This window comes from Oryza glaberrima, chromosome 12, assembly GCF_000147395.1.
Source record: "Oryza glaberrima chromosome 12, OglaRS2, whole genome shotgun sequence".
NCBI classification, from domain to species: Eukaryota; Viridiplantae; Streptophyta; class Magnoliopsida; order Poales; family Poaceae; genus Oryza; species Oryza glaberrima.
The window spans coordinates 818,840-833,080 of record NC_068337.1 but is presented as its reverse complement, the minus strand read 5'-3'; the positions used below and the strand labels follow the sequence as shown (position 1 = coordinate 833,080).

The 14,241-nt window shown below is 44.9% G+C and overlaps 2 protein-coding genes and 1 pseudogene across 2 annotated transcripts; 2 read left to right on the top strand and 1 right to left on the bottom strand.

Annotated features, from left to right (window-relative positions):
- The first annotated feature begins 6 nt into the window (after positions 1-6).
- On the top strand, positions 7-4,514 carry LOC127756617 (vacuolar-sorting receptor 1-like). The gene is made up of 12 exons (XM_052281968.1): positions 7-664; positions 1,141-1,830; positions 1,915-2,003; positions 2,081-2,150; positions 2,239-2,322; positions 2,456-2,532; positions 2,610-2,691; positions 3,165-3,247; positions 3,330-3,387; positions 3,527-3,655; positions 3,879-3,985; positions 4,086-4,514. The coding sequence occupies exons 1-12, from the start codon at positions 46-48 to the stop codon at positions 4,182-4,184; spliced, it is 2,187 nt and encodes a 728-aa protein (XP_052137928.1). The 5' UTR covers positions 7-45; the 3' UTR covers positions 4,185-4,514.
- A 77-nt stretch (positions 4,515-4,591) lies between these two features.
- LOC127756618 (protein TOC75, chloroplastic-like) lies at positions 4,592-9,441 on the top strand (annotated as a pseudogene).
- Positions 9,442-9,466: 25 nt separating this feature from the next.
- On the bottom strand, positions 9,467-12,513 carry LOC127756622 (uncharacterized). Its single transcript, XM_052281971.1, has 7 exons — positions 12,346-12,513; positions 12,179-12,256; positions 11,149-11,255; positions 10,642-10,719; positions 10,145-10,246; positions 9,892-9,970; positions 9,467-9,794 (listed from the first exon to the last, which is right to left on the bottom strand). Exons 1-7 carry the CDS (start codon positions 12,470-12,472, stop codon positions 9,676-9,678), a joined length of 690 nt encoding a protein of 229 aa, XP_052137931.1. The 5' UTR covers positions 12,473-12,513; the 3' UTR covers positions 9,467-9,675.
- Positions 12,514-14,241: the final 1,728 nt, after the last annotated feature.

Genomic DNA, 14,241 nt, shown 5'->3' with positions numbered 1-14,241 from the left:
AGAACGCTCAAAAAAACACACACACACACACACACACACACACACATGGAGCCATGGACACGTTGCTCATGCTGCTTAACTGAATCAGGTTCCCTTCCCTCTGCTTGCTTCACGAACTCGCGGAAATCCCGTCCCCTCCCAAAATCTCACCAACGAGTCCACCCCAAATCCATCCACGAATCTCTTCCTCACTCCAACTGCCTCCCTCCGCCGTCAAAATCCAATCTTTCCTCTCACCTCCGCCGCTTTCGGCACGCCCCTTCAACCCCAAGATCGATACTCTCTCCACCAATCCGATCCAATCCGCAGCTGGGTTCCACGAATTGCAAAGGTCTAGGCGCGGATTGGAGCATGGGGCTCCGATCCCCCAACTCGATGCTGTGGCTAGTACTACTGGTATGGGCGGCGCTGCTGTGCGGTAGCTGCCATGGGAGGTTCGTGGTGGAGAAGAACAGCCTCAAGGTGACGTCGCCCAGCGACATGAAGGGCACCTACGAGTGCGCCATTGGCAACTTCGGCGTGCCCCAGTACGGCGGCACCATGGTCGGCGTCGTCGCCTACCCCAAGGCCAACAAGAAGGCCTGCAAGAGCTTCGACGATTTTGACATCTCCTACAAGGCCAAACCGGGCTCATTCCCCACCTTCCTCCTCGTCGATAGGGGAGGTCAGCACCAAACTACTTAACGCCATGCATGTATGTGGGAGTATGTGAGCGTGTACGCCTAGAATAGATTTGTTGAGGTTGAGGCCGTTGAAGCATTGACCACAAGTGGGGAATAATTATTCGTTGATTATTATTTTGGTATTTAGTTAGGTGCGTTCGAAATTAGATATTGCTTTGTGATGATGTGATTATGTTGAATGATCCTTGACCCAGTTTGGTACGATGACCAAATCTATGATTGATCTGTGGAGGGAACCTAATCTGAAACATTACTGTCAGGTCGTCCTGCGGTTTGTAGTTTCTGCTTTCTGGGTCATTGTCTTGCTGTTTCACCTTCCTATTTTGTTTCGTTGATTTTTCTTTCAACCCTGTTACTATTATGTAACATTTCTATTTGTCTTCTCTCTAATGTCTCATTCTTACTTGATTACCTAAATATAAAGTTTGTTATGTGACATGGTCTCTGTTGTATACAGATTGCTTTTTCACAAAGAAGGCATGGAATGCACAAAACGCAGGAGCAGCAGCCATCCTTGTTGCTGATGACAAGACTGAACCCCTGATTACAATGGACACGCCTGAAGAGAGTGGAAATACAGACTATTTAGAGAATATCACCATTCCTTCTGCGCTGATAACCAAGAGCTTTGGGGACAAGCTCAAGAAAGCAATTGATAATGGTGACATGGTTAATGTGAATTTGGATTGGAGGGAGTCCCTGCCTCACCCTGATGAGCGTGTTGAGTACGAATTTTGGACTAACAGTAATGATGAGTGTGGCCCTAAATGTGATAGCCAGATTGATTTTGTCAAGAGCTTCAAAGGAGCAGCACAGGTACTTGAGAAGAAGGGATACACACAGTTCACTCCTCATTACATTACCTGGTATTGCCCAGATTCCTTCATTCTAAGCAAGCAGTGCAAGTCCCAGTGTATCAACCATGGGAGATATTGTGCACCTGACCCGGAACAAGATTTCAGCAAAGGGTATGATGGGAAAGATGTGGTAGTCCAGAATTTACGTCAAGTCTGTGTTTATAAAGTTGCTAAGGAGCATGGAAAACCTTGGCTGTGGTGGGACTACGTGACAGATTTTGCAATCCGGTGCCCAATGAAGGAAAAGAAGTACACCAAGGAATGCGCTGATGGAGTTATCAAGTCACTTGGTATGTTGCTGTTTTCTTATGCCTTTCTTTCTATGCTTTGTGGTGAGGTGCAGCAATTGTACTGAGTATGTTTAAAATGCCCAGGTCTTGATCACAAAGCCATAGATAAGTGCATTGGTGATCCAGATGCTGATAAAGAAAATCCTGTGCTGAAAGCTGAACAGGATGCACAGGTTAGTACATACATGCTATAATTTTCTATTCATACAACTGGTAATCTGAATTTAACACCACCCACCATTTTATATAGATTGGCAAGGGCTCTCGTGGTGATGTTACCATCTTACCGACTCTTGTAATCAACAATAGACAATACAGAGGTTTGTGCTCTGCTATCCATCATAACTACAAGAAGTAGAATGCAATTTTGAGGTTCCTGGTGTGCTTATCCAAATCTTTGTTTGTCAGGGAAACTTGATAAAGGAGCGGTTCTTAAGGCAATTTGTGCTGGTTTTCGAGAAACCACTGAACCAGCTGTTTGCTTGAGTGAAGGTTGGTGCATTAATTTCAATAGATTTTTATCTGTTTGCTCATTCATGATAAAAATTTATACAGCAAGCTTAACTTGCTTGGGCCTTGCTTTTAGTATTTGTTCATTCATGATTCATGTTACTTCGAACTGTAGATATACAAACAAATGAGTGCTTGGAGAACAATGGTGGCTGTTGGCAAGACAAGGCTGCTAACATCTCTGCATGCAAGGTATTTCTTATGGTGTTATCTTCTTCAGAAACTTTTCCATCTGGCTATGCATATCATACTTGGCTGTGTACGTGTAGGACACTTTTCGTGGAAGAGTTTGTGAATGTCCAGTTGTGAAAGGTGTTAAATTTGTTGGTGATGGCTACACTCACTGTGAAGGTATGCTACCAGACATTAGGGCATAAGTTATCAGTTGGGATATTTGTTGTCTGCATGTGTAGTTAAGATTTAAAAGCATACTTATGTAGATTAATAAGAAAGTATCATTTTTGTGGCAAGCAATTTTCGTCTTCTTGAATTGTTATCAATACTATATCTGGGGTCCATTGATTTTACAAATCCCTTCAGTTTTATTTATGGTGAAGGGTAGTTATAGTTAATATTGATAACTAAATAGGAGATATGATAGTGACGTTTTTTATTTTACTTGATCTTGAAGAACTGCTGTTTGTCCTGTTCAATGCCCAATGTAATATGTTGTACATTTTGCAATAGCTACCTATGGTGGTAGCTTATCCACTGTTCCACATACAACCTGAAGAAAATGATTTGCATGAAATTTACTATAAATCCATAAATTTGATCTCCCTTCAATGATCAGCACATTCTAATATGTGCCCTCATTGTTTTAGCTTTGGGATCTGGCCGTTGTGAAATTAACAATGGAGGGTGCTGGAAGGATTCCAGGCATGGCCGGACATATTCTGCCTGCACGGTAAAGCCATCAGTTGGGGTATTTGTTGTCTGCATGTGTAGTTACAATTCAAAAGCATATTTATGCTGTTTTTAATGTACAGAATGATGGTTGTAAATGTCCGGATGGGTTCAAAGGTGATGGAGTCCACAAATGCGAAGGTAAGAATCGATTTGTGAACCCTGTTCAGCTGTTGGATGTACTTGCCATCCTGCAAAGCTTGTAGTTTTAGTGAAATATCACTTGCAATCCTTGTTGTGCACTTGACCCCTTGTACTGATATGAAATATTTTATGAAAGATATTGATGAATGCAAGGAAAGGACTGCATGCCAGTGCAAGGAATGTAAATGCAAGAATACATGGGGAAGCTATGAATGCGGTTGCAGTGGCGGCTTGCTTTATATGAAGGAGCATGATACATGCATAAGTATGTCCCTCCCAGCTTCTCATGCATGTTGCTCTTTCTTCATATCAAACAGTCCACTAGTTGTGCATTTATATACTTTTGCGGTCTGTCTGATCTATTTGACGGACCCACATAAATCATGATCTGCATTCTGCAACCATTGAAAGTGTAGAATGTCAGTGTATAGATTATAGAAGAAATTTTACTTAAGTGAGTAGACTAATTTGTCTTTGTCTATATTCAGGCAAAAATGCAGCAACAGAAGTAGGATGGAACTTCTTGTGGGTGATCTTCTTTGGCCTAGTGGTAGCCGGCATTGCAGGATACGCAGTATACAAGTACAGGATCCGGGTATGATATGGCAAACTTTGTTCAGGTTAACTCTGTTGATAACTCTGAATTGGCATCTAAATTCTCGCTTTTCTTTTGCATTGGTTGTTCCCGTGTACAGAGGTACATGGATTCAGAGATCCGCGCCATCATGGCCCAGTACATGCCCCTGGACAACCAAGGAGATGTTCCCAATCATTCTCAACAGATCGAGCTATGAAAAGAGTGAGGATAGCATGCAACTTCCCCCCATGTTGCCCAAATGGGATGAGAAGAGGTGAACAACTCCTGGAGATCATGACACAGCCTGACGATATGTGTAGTAGTATCACTCTGACGATCTTATTTTTAGCAAATTTAGCCCATGTAAATTTCTGGATTATCCTGTGGCCGCATAGTTTCAATCGTACCTGGCTGCTTTGCTCCCATATAGCGCTGGGGAAATATGGAGATTGCAAAATTAGGCAAGTTTGTGATCTCGAGGAAGAACACTAGTATGGCATTTCCCACCAAAAAAGACTAGTTTGGAAAGCATGAATTTTGTATAGAATTTTCGTGTGAATCAGTTTTGCTTGGTTCTTGCGGAAAAAGAAAAATCAGGCATTCCATACATGTTGGTGGAAAAGGATGCCCTTCACGAGCATAAACTGGTTGCGCGATCGATTATTCACAAGCATCCATCGTCGTCGTCGTGCTCTCGCGCCATTGGCGCCAACCGCGATCGCAATGCCAAGCTGCTTCACCCTCGACTCCGCCTCCGATGATGGAAGAAGCACTGCCCAGGGCCAGGGATGGTGCGCCGGAGTCGGTGGCTTCCTGTCCAGCTTCTTCTCCGCCGGCGCGGCGCGCGCGGACGGAGGGAAGCCGTCGCCGGACTGGGACGCGCACGGGCTCGCGGCCAGCGCGCTGCCGGTGCCGCTCTCCAGGCTGGACGGCAAGGAGAGGTACAAGGTCTCGGAGCTCACCTTCCTCGACCGCCGCACCCGCGCCGCCGCGGAGGACCCCCTCTTCGACGCGCTGCGCCCCGGCGGCGTCTACACCAGGGCGCAGCTGCGCGACGAGCTCGACGCGCTCGCCGCCTCCGGCATGTTCGACCACGTCACCTTCCAAACCAAGCCCAAGCCGGACGGCACGCTCGGCCTCACCGTCTCCTACGCCGAGACCCAGTGGCCCGCGGTCGAACACCTCAAGTGCATCAACGTGGGCGGCCTCATGGCGCGGCCGGACGGCGATGAGCTCGAGCCTGACGACGACATGACGGCGAGGGAGAGGATGGAACACCTCCGGAGGCAGGAGCGGGAGTACCGGCAGCTCGTCCGCCGCGCCAAGCCGTGCGTACTGCCGGAGAAGTTGCAGAGGGAGCTGCAAGGGATGGTGAAGAAGCAGAGGAAGGTGAGCTCCGGGTTGCTCAAGAGGATGGCGGGGCGCATCGAGAGGTGGTACCACGACGAGGGGTTCCAGTGCGCGCAGGTGGTCGGCTACAACGGCAACCTCGACGCCGGCGATGTTGGAAATTTGGTTATAATTCGGCATATTTTAATCCAAAATAACATGATAATAAACATGATATTTATAATGGGATTTGATCCAGTGATAGTGTTGAATGTAATCAACATGAGCATGCTTAATGTAGAATAAGCATCAACAATCACATAATAACACAATGTTGACATTGCGATGAACATTAACAGTAAAACTTCTAATTGAAATAATGTAAGAAGGTTATACCCCAAGAATGGTCCTCCGCTGGAGTTTGAGGCAGTATTGCTTCCGTTGGTGTTGACGGGAGCCTCCTTCTCCTTGAATCCAGTGTTGCCGTTGTCTCCAGTGTTCGACATATTGGTGAAGGTGAAGTAGATGTTGACAAACAGTGAGTAGTCGCACCTTGTGCTCCCCAAAAACATGATCGCCCGCCCGTCCGTGCAAACGTCGCAGCAGCGCGTGGTTTCGGAGGCCTACTCTCCCAACGCATGTGCACACACTCGTCGGGATGGGATTACCGTAGCAGCAACAGCGTTGGAAAATGGATGAAAGTGTGTTTCACTATTCTCGCGGGAGATCAAATCCATTCTCATTTTATAAGAGGAATGGAAGATGAAGAGTAAGAGTCATGGAATAGGAAGAGGAATAGAGCAACTAATTGTCATCAACAGCCATGAACCATCCTCCACTACACAACCATCAACCAACAACGAATTAGGAGTAATTGATGTAAGTTACCAATGGAATAGGAAGAGGAATAGAGCAACTAATTGTCATCAACTAGCCATGAAACATCCTCCACTACACAACCATCAACCATCCATCAATTAGGACTAATTGATATAAATTACCAATTCCCTAATCAAATGGTTTAATTATCAAAACTCTTCATCCCATTAATATCCCATAAAAGAATGAATACACATGAATTCCTAGCATAATGAGCCTTGAAATTTATTTGATTTAATTGATTTAAATGGATTAATTACCCTATTAAATCTAACAGGCGAGGTGGTGTGCGAGGTGGTGGAGGGGGACATCACCAAAGTGGAGTACCAGTTCGTGGAGGCAATGTCGTCAACGGCAACACCAGCATCTCTGTCATTGATAGGGAGCTTCCTCAACAGGTTTGCATACAAATAATTTTGCTAGTATCGATCACTGTCGAGCTCAATGTCTAAAAGAATGTTAAGATTTTTAATAGCAGATGGCTATGATTTTGTTGTTTAATTTTGCGACGAATTTCTTAGCCGATTTCGCCGATAATTATACCGGTTGAGCCAAGTGACTGTTTTGCAATAAAATGTCTCTTGATCAAAGTTTTGTTATTGTTGCCAGTATCACTGTCAAGCTCCATGTCTAACAAGAAAAACTAACATTTTTAATAGCAGATGGCTATGATTTTGTTGTTTGATTTTGCAACGAATTTCTTGGCTTTGCATATATTTGATTATGATTCTCTGATAACTGTACCAGTTGTGCCAATGTGACTGTTGTGCAATAAAATGACTGTTGATATCTTGCAGCTTCGTCCTGGGCATATCTACAACAATGGGGCAGGGAAGCAGGCTCTGAAGAATATCGATTCGCTTGGTTTGTTCTCCACTGTAGAAGTAGAGCCTCGCCCTGATGAGACAAATCAAGGGGGAGTAATAGTTGCAATTAAGCTCAAGGAACATGACCCAAAATCAGCTCAGGTGATCACAGATTGGAGCATTGTGTCTGGCTCTCAAGGAACACCAACTCTGGTAACGTGCCACTGGTTTTCAACCTTTTGTTCTTCCAGATCGAATGTGTACTTAAAATGCTAGACAGCATTGCGAATATATAAATTCCCTCATCACTGTAAGTCATTTTGTATAACCTCACAACTCATGTCACAACTTCCTCTTAGGCGTCCATTCAACCAGGAGGAACCGTGTCATTTGAGCACCACAACATCTGTGGTCTAAAAAGGTCTCTCATTGGTTCTGTTACAACCAGCAACTTGCTCAACCCTGAGGTGAGTTGGTAGTTAGTTTTTTTTTCTTTTTCCCATCAGCTTCGATGCTGCTTTTGGCTGTTGTTATATCAGTCATACATGATAATATGATATTTTGGCGAGTATTAGGATGATCTTTCGTTCAAGCTGGAGTATGCCCATCCTTATCTGGATGGCGTCGACAACCGTAGTAGGAACCGCACCTTCAAAATTAGCTGCTTCAATTCCAGGAAATTGAGTCCTATATTCGTTGCTGGTCCCAATATGTATGAAGCTCCACCTATGTGGGTTGATAGAATTGGATTTAAAGCCAATATAACAGAGGTTTGCACAATTGATATTACCTTCCACTCCTTTTAACTATCATGGACAGTTATTAACAACATATAGGAAACTGCATTTTTGGATCTTTTATTCAGAGCTTCACAAAGCAGAGCAAATTCACGTATGGCCTCGTAGTGGAAGAGATTACAACACGCGATGAGAATAACAATATATGTACACATGGTTCTCGACAATTGCCTAGTGGCGCCTTGAGCATGATTGGACCTCCCACAACCTTAAGTGGGACTGGCGTAGACCGAATGGCGTTTCTACAAGCTAATATAACTCGAGACAATACAGAGTTCGTCAATGGTGCAACAATCGGTGACAGATGTATATTCCAGGTATGCTTATATGTACCCTGGTTCTAGGAACACAAACTCAACCTGTACTCATTGCCAGGTAGCTCTGTAGCAAAAAGTTGTCACCTGAAAAGACCAATTAGACTGATCGATGTTTTGGAAAATTTTAGGAAATGTTTCGGTACATTTGCTCAAGAGTTTCAAAGGATGGTGAACAAGTAATTTGCGTGTTATTGGGAAAAAAATACTTTGCAAACATATTGATGATATTTGGGTTAATAAGTTTTGTTCAATAGTAGCATGTTTTTATACAAAATTCTCCATGTTAAAGTACTCAGAACAAAGTTTTCTTGTCGGCTACAGATGGATCAAGGCCTCGGTATTGGAAGCAAGAACCCTCTTCAACCGTCATCAGCTTACGGTGACAAAATTCATAAATTTGAACAAGCAAGAGAAAGGCCCTCGCAAGCCACCACCAGCTGTTTTGGCCCTTCATGGCCGTTATGCTGGGTGTGTAGGAGATTTGCCAAGCTATGATGCATTTGCACTTGGAGGACCTCATTCAGTAAGGGGCTACGGTATGGGTGAATTGGGTGCTTCCAGAAATCTTCTTGAGGTGAGTATTAGCTAGTCCATTAGTGAATTTTGAGTCTCATGAATTGCTGAATTCAGAATTTCAGATGCACAATTTTCACCGTTTATGATATTACATGCTTAGAGACTCAGATTTCCAAAAATTTGCCGCTTTGTTTTCTGAATTGTTGTGACCTATGAAGGTTGCCACTGAGCTGAGCGTGCCTATTACCGTAAAGAACAGACACACCCAGGTGTATGCATTTGCTGAGCATGGCACTGATCTTGGGAGCTCCAAGGATGTGAAAGGGAACCCTACTGAGTTTTTCAGACGTGTTGGCCATGGCTCATCCTATGGCGTTGGTGTCAAACTTGGTGCGGTAAGGGCGGAGTATGCTGTTGATCACAATGCTGGCACAGGGGCCTTCTTGAGATTTGGTGAGAGATTCTAGTCTAGGTGATGTGTTCCAGCTAGCTCCAGTCACTGGAAAGGTCATAAGATTTCTCTTCAGGATTCATACTACAATGCCAATATCACACAAGGTAGTCCCAGAGTGAGCATTCTTCTTTGTGTGATACAGTCACTTATATTAGAGGACATGGAAAATCTTAAGGGTCAGAAATGTGTGCATTGAGATAGAGAGAATTTTCTTGGTAACAGCTTCTCATTCTGTTTCATCACTAACCATCTGCAGATTCGCTTGCTCAACTGTCGCCAAGTCACGTGCCATTTTCGGGGTGTACATCGGTAGCTAAACTCTAGCTTCCTTGTGATGTTATTCAGAACGGAACCCCGGCTTGAGTGTGCAGACATGTGAAAATGCCATGAGATGGATGATGGATCTTACAATGTGTTTGGCTCATTAATCATCTGCTCTGGTGAAATATGTACGCACATATGCAGTACAAAAATTTGAGAAAGCATTTTGATCGTGTCGAGGGTTCAAATGCTGTAAACAATACAGTCAAACCTGGGTGAGGGGAGGGAATGGGCCAAAAATGGGGAGACAAAAACTAATGCTCTGTTGATGTCTAGTCTCTCATCTCTTCTATGCTCTGTTCATATACTGGCCAGTTCTTGAATCAATCAGGATATCATCGCCTACGTTCACAAACGAGGGCACTGTGACAACAGCTCCTGTTTCCACGGTTGCTGGTTTTGTTCCTCCTACAAAATATACAGTTAAAAGATTATTATTCTGATCGTGTCAGCTTTAATAAGAAAACATTTTTTTTCTAATTGTGATATTCACATGCAGTTATACCTTGTGCACTGTCACCTTGCCCTGGGTCAGTATCAGTTACAGTCAGCCTAATGGTGATGGGGAGATCAAAATCAATGATCTGCAGGACATATTAATGTCAGTGATCAATATCCTATTCTGTGCAAGAATACATAACTAATCAAACAGCACATTATCAAGAGTTTGAAACAAAATAGGAACATATGAACTGACAACAGCCAATTAATTGATTGGATTTGGACAGCAGATTATGTAAAAACAAAACAGGAAATACCCGTCCATTCCAGTATAACAAATTGCAGTCCATTCCTTCTTTCAACCATTTCTGCCTGTCGCCAACATCTGACTCATTTAAGCGACTTTCTTCAAAGGTAGTCTGGAAAGGAAAATTATAAAGATAAGTAACATTATGCACTTGGGGAACACACCATAAAAGAACCATTCATTCTCTTTGCCTTCTTTTTTGGCAGCAGTTTGCTGAAAACAAAAGGAATCGGCAAGTTTAATTCATATGTTTCTAAAACTTGACTGTCTGTCTGTAAAACTTCCGACTGTCCGTAAAACTTTAAACGATACTTCTACCAGTAGTTTCTACATTGTAGAAATCAGCGAGTTCAATTCATATGTTTCTATAGTACCATATTCCATATGGTTAGCACGTGCTTAAATTTCAAACATGGGTGTTCCATTGCATACTGATTACTGAAGCATACAGACAGCTAGCGACTACTCTTTTCATGATATGTTTGAATGAAAAACTGAAACATGTACCAGATCCATGAACACAAACTGGGCTCCATCCTTGTAGGTAAATTGCTTAGTTTCCTTTGAAATGGATGCCTCTGGGATCTAAAACAAAAGTGACAAAATAAGTGCTCTTCTTTGTTAGAACACATTGAAGGAGAGTTGATGAGTATCATATCAGTTGTTTTTTATTACATAAGCTAAAGCATGATCTGATACAGTCACAGAATGGTACTCCCTCCGTTCCAGATTATAAGACGTTTTGACTTTGGTCAAAGTCAAATTGTTTTAAGTTTGACTAAATTTATAGACAAATATAGTAATATTGATAATACTAAATTAGTTTCATCAAATCAATAATTGAATATATCTTCATAATAAATTTGTCTTGGGTTGAAAATTTTACTACTTTTTTCTACAAATTTGGTAAAACTTAAAGCAGTTTAACTTTGACCAAAGTCAAAACGTCTTATAACCTGAAACGGAGGGAGTAATTTCTACAGGTTTAGAAAGCTGAGTTTCTGCTTGGATTACCGTACTTCCAGCTCGAAAGGTTTTGTCAACTGTGTTGCCAGTGATATAATTACGCATTTTTGTCCTTACAAAAGCAGCACCTTTTCCAGGCTTGACATGGAGAAATTCTGTTGTTGCATGAAGACAGAAAGTTTTATATGATATTTCTTATATCGAGCATCTAAAGTAAAATGGAATAGATGAGCAATAGATGGCAAGAAATGATATACATCTGTCAGAATACTCTATGACATTTCAACATTTGTTTCTTCACAGATATAGATTCGTCTGGAATTTATTGAAAAACACATAATTTTATTTAAATCAAACGTAACAAATGGAACTCTTAAAGCTCTATCTAGTAGGTACTAGAGTATGCTTTAACATTCCATTCTAGCAACTGAAAGAAACATAGCAGTGAGTGATCTGAAAAGCAGGGAATACTTGGGAAAGCAAATAACATTCACATATTGTGGCAAGCTAAGCTATATGTGAAGTTTGAAAAATCGAACCAACAGAAGCAAATTTGCTCAAGTACACACTGAAAGGTATGAAAGGAGGTAATTCTTCTGAAACAGTGGATACAACAACCAAGAAAATAGTTGTTTTTTATAACACTAGAGTGTCACATTGCTTATGAACAACATGGATTGCAGTTGTATAAAAGGGAGTTGTTATTCTTCCTAAAATGTGTTAAAGAAATGAAGGTAGCAGTTTTCGTCCCCCCCCATCTGGTCCTATATATGCAGATAATAATGTGCCTTGAAATAATGAAATTTGTGGCTACATGAGGTATGTTCAACAAAGCTACTGTATCCACTGGGAGACTCCAACCAGGAATCAGGTATGTTTAGTACTAGCAGAAAGGAAGAAAGGCTGTGTTTAGATCCAAAGTTTGGATCTAAACTTCAGTCCTTTTCCATCACATCAACCTGTCATACACACACAACTTTTCAGTCACATCATCTCCAATTTCAACCAAAATCTAAACTTTGCGCTGAACTAAACACAGCCAAAGAAGATGAGATTGTGAGTGGATACGATTACGAACCAAGAACCTTCCAGGGAGCTCCGTCGACCTCGAGGTTGGAGCCCACCCTGATATCGTTGCTGGAAAGCGCGTACACCCCTGCAAGAAAGAAAGGAACAAGCAGTAGTATTCAGGCAGTCAGCATTGGGACAATGGGAGGGGGAGCAGAAAGGATGAAGGAAGGATACGGGTGAGACGAGAGCGGAGAGGTCGTGGTCCGGCGAGACAGGAGGAAGGGCGGCGGAGTTGGGCGAAGGAGGAGGGTGGTGCAGTGGCGCCGGAGGGAGAGAGGTGGCCGTGGCGGAGAGAAGCCATAGCTCAGCTGGCAGCTCAACTGATGTGATGAAGACGATAAGGAAGAGATGATTCCCCTTCCGGAATAAGTTCACCGGAGGTCCCTCAACTTGACAGCGAGATTTCTTGATGTTCATTAACCACAAAACCAGAAATATGTACCTCTAAACTCACTCAAACCGTTCACCGGAGGACCCTCGGTAGTATTTTTGCCCGGTTTTGCTGACGTGGCATCCTAGTCAACAAAAAAAAATTAAAAAAACACGTAGGGCCCACATGTCAGCTGCACATCTTTTTCTTCTTCTCTTTTCTTCTCCTTCTCCCCTCTTCTCTTTTCTTTTCTTTTCTCTCTTTTCTCTTCTCCTTCAGGCTGCAGGCGGAGCAGCCGCGCGCCGTGGCCACCGTCATCGTCGGCTCTCCACCGTCGTCGTCGCCGTGGGCGAGGCTACGCGGCGCGGCCGTCCAGCGGCGGAGCGGAGGCAACGGGCGGAGCGGCGAGCATGGATGCGGGCGGCACAGCGGAGGGCGAGCGCGGCAACGGAGCAGCGGAAGGCGCGAGCGCGGCGGCGGGCCGAGCAGTGGAGCGCAAGCAGGCCGCAGACAGAGTAGCAGAGCTCGAGCGCAGCGGTGGGCAAAGCAGCGGAGGGCGAGCTAGGCGAAGCGGAAGACAGTGGATGGGATGAGGAGCTCCCCCGTGCTCGGCCGCCACCACCGCTGTGCCCCCGCGGGTGGCCGACGATGCTAGGAGAGGCACCACCGGCGGGAGAAGGGGAAGAGGCAGAGGAAGAGATTGTTTCTTGGTCGCCGGCCGCCTCCCCCTCCCTCCCAAACTCGCTGGCCGCCGCGCTCGCCTTCGCTGCACCCCCCGCATCCGCGCTCCTCCGCTGCACGTAATGGCATATATACATGTGAGTGTGCTCAGCCATATACACATGCTTGGCTAATATATACGGTTGCATGTTATCGGGCGGCAAACCAACAAGAAGCTAGCTAGGCTATAGCTGGTTGTCTCCATGCATGCATATATATGCTCGTACGAAGACGCATGTACATGCGGCCGTCTGTACCCGGCGTATATGCGTATGAGCTACGACGTCAAGTGCTACCGCGACGTCGCCGAAGACTACGAGGGTCACCGCACCCGCGCCGACCACCGTCCACGACGCCGATGGCATGCCGAGCATGGACACGCTCCTGCTGCAGCTACGCGAGCTGGGCGTCCGGGAGGACCATGGGATCAGGCTAGCGACGCTGCCGCCACCACCACTGCCACTACCGCGGCACAGGAGGAGCGCAAGTGACTAGGGTGCATCGTCAGCTGGCACTTCGAGCATCCTATGCACAGCCACTGCGACGCCTGGCCGATGCCGCCGAACGGCCGCGCCGTGTAGCCTCGCCTACGGCGACGACAACAGTGGAGAGCCGACGACCACGGCGGCCACGGTGCGCGGCTACTCTGCCCATAACCATCCATTCCGCCCACAGCCTGCCACCGCTCTGCTGCTGCGCTTGCCGGCCGCCCGCATCCGCGCTCGGCCATCGCGGCTGCGCCCGCCGCCAGCCTGGAGGAGAATAGAGAGGAGAGAAGCGAAAAGAGAAGAGAAGGAGAAGAAAAAAGATGTGTAGCTGACATGTGGGCCCCACATACTTTTTTAATTTTTGTTTTGCTGACTAGGATGCCACGTCAGCAAAACCGGACAAAAATACTGCCGAGGGACCTCCGGTGAACGGTTTGAGTAAGTTTAGGAGTAGACATTTCTGGTTTTGTGGTTAAGGGACCTCAAAAAATC

Bases quoted from the DNA above. Each gene is read 5' to 3' on its own strand.
- LOC127756617 (XM_052281968.1), top strand. From the start codon at position 46: ATGGAGCCATGGACACGTTGCTCATGCTGCTTAACTGAATCAGGTTCC. The intron at 1,831-1,914 runs GTATGTTGCTGT...TAAAATGCCCAG, and splicing joins TGGAGTTATCAAGTCACTTG to GTCTTGATCACAAAGCCATA. The intron at 2,004-2,080 runs GTTAGTACATAC...CATTTTATATAG, and splicing joins AAGCTGAACAGGATGCACAG to ATTGGCAAGGGCTCTCGTGG.
- LOC127756622 (XM_052281971.1), bottom strand. From the start codon at position 12,472: ATGGCTTCTCTCCGCCACGGCCACCTCTCTCCCTCCGGCGCCACTGCA. The intron at 10,720-11,148 runs GTAATCCAAGCA...CTTTTGTTTTAG, and splicing joins CCTTTCGAGCTGGAAGTACG to ATCCCAGAGGCATCCATTTC. The intron at 9,795-9,891 runs GTATAACTGCAT...TATATTTTGTAG, and splicing joins GCAAGGTGACAGTGCACAAG to GAGGAACAAAACCAGCAACC.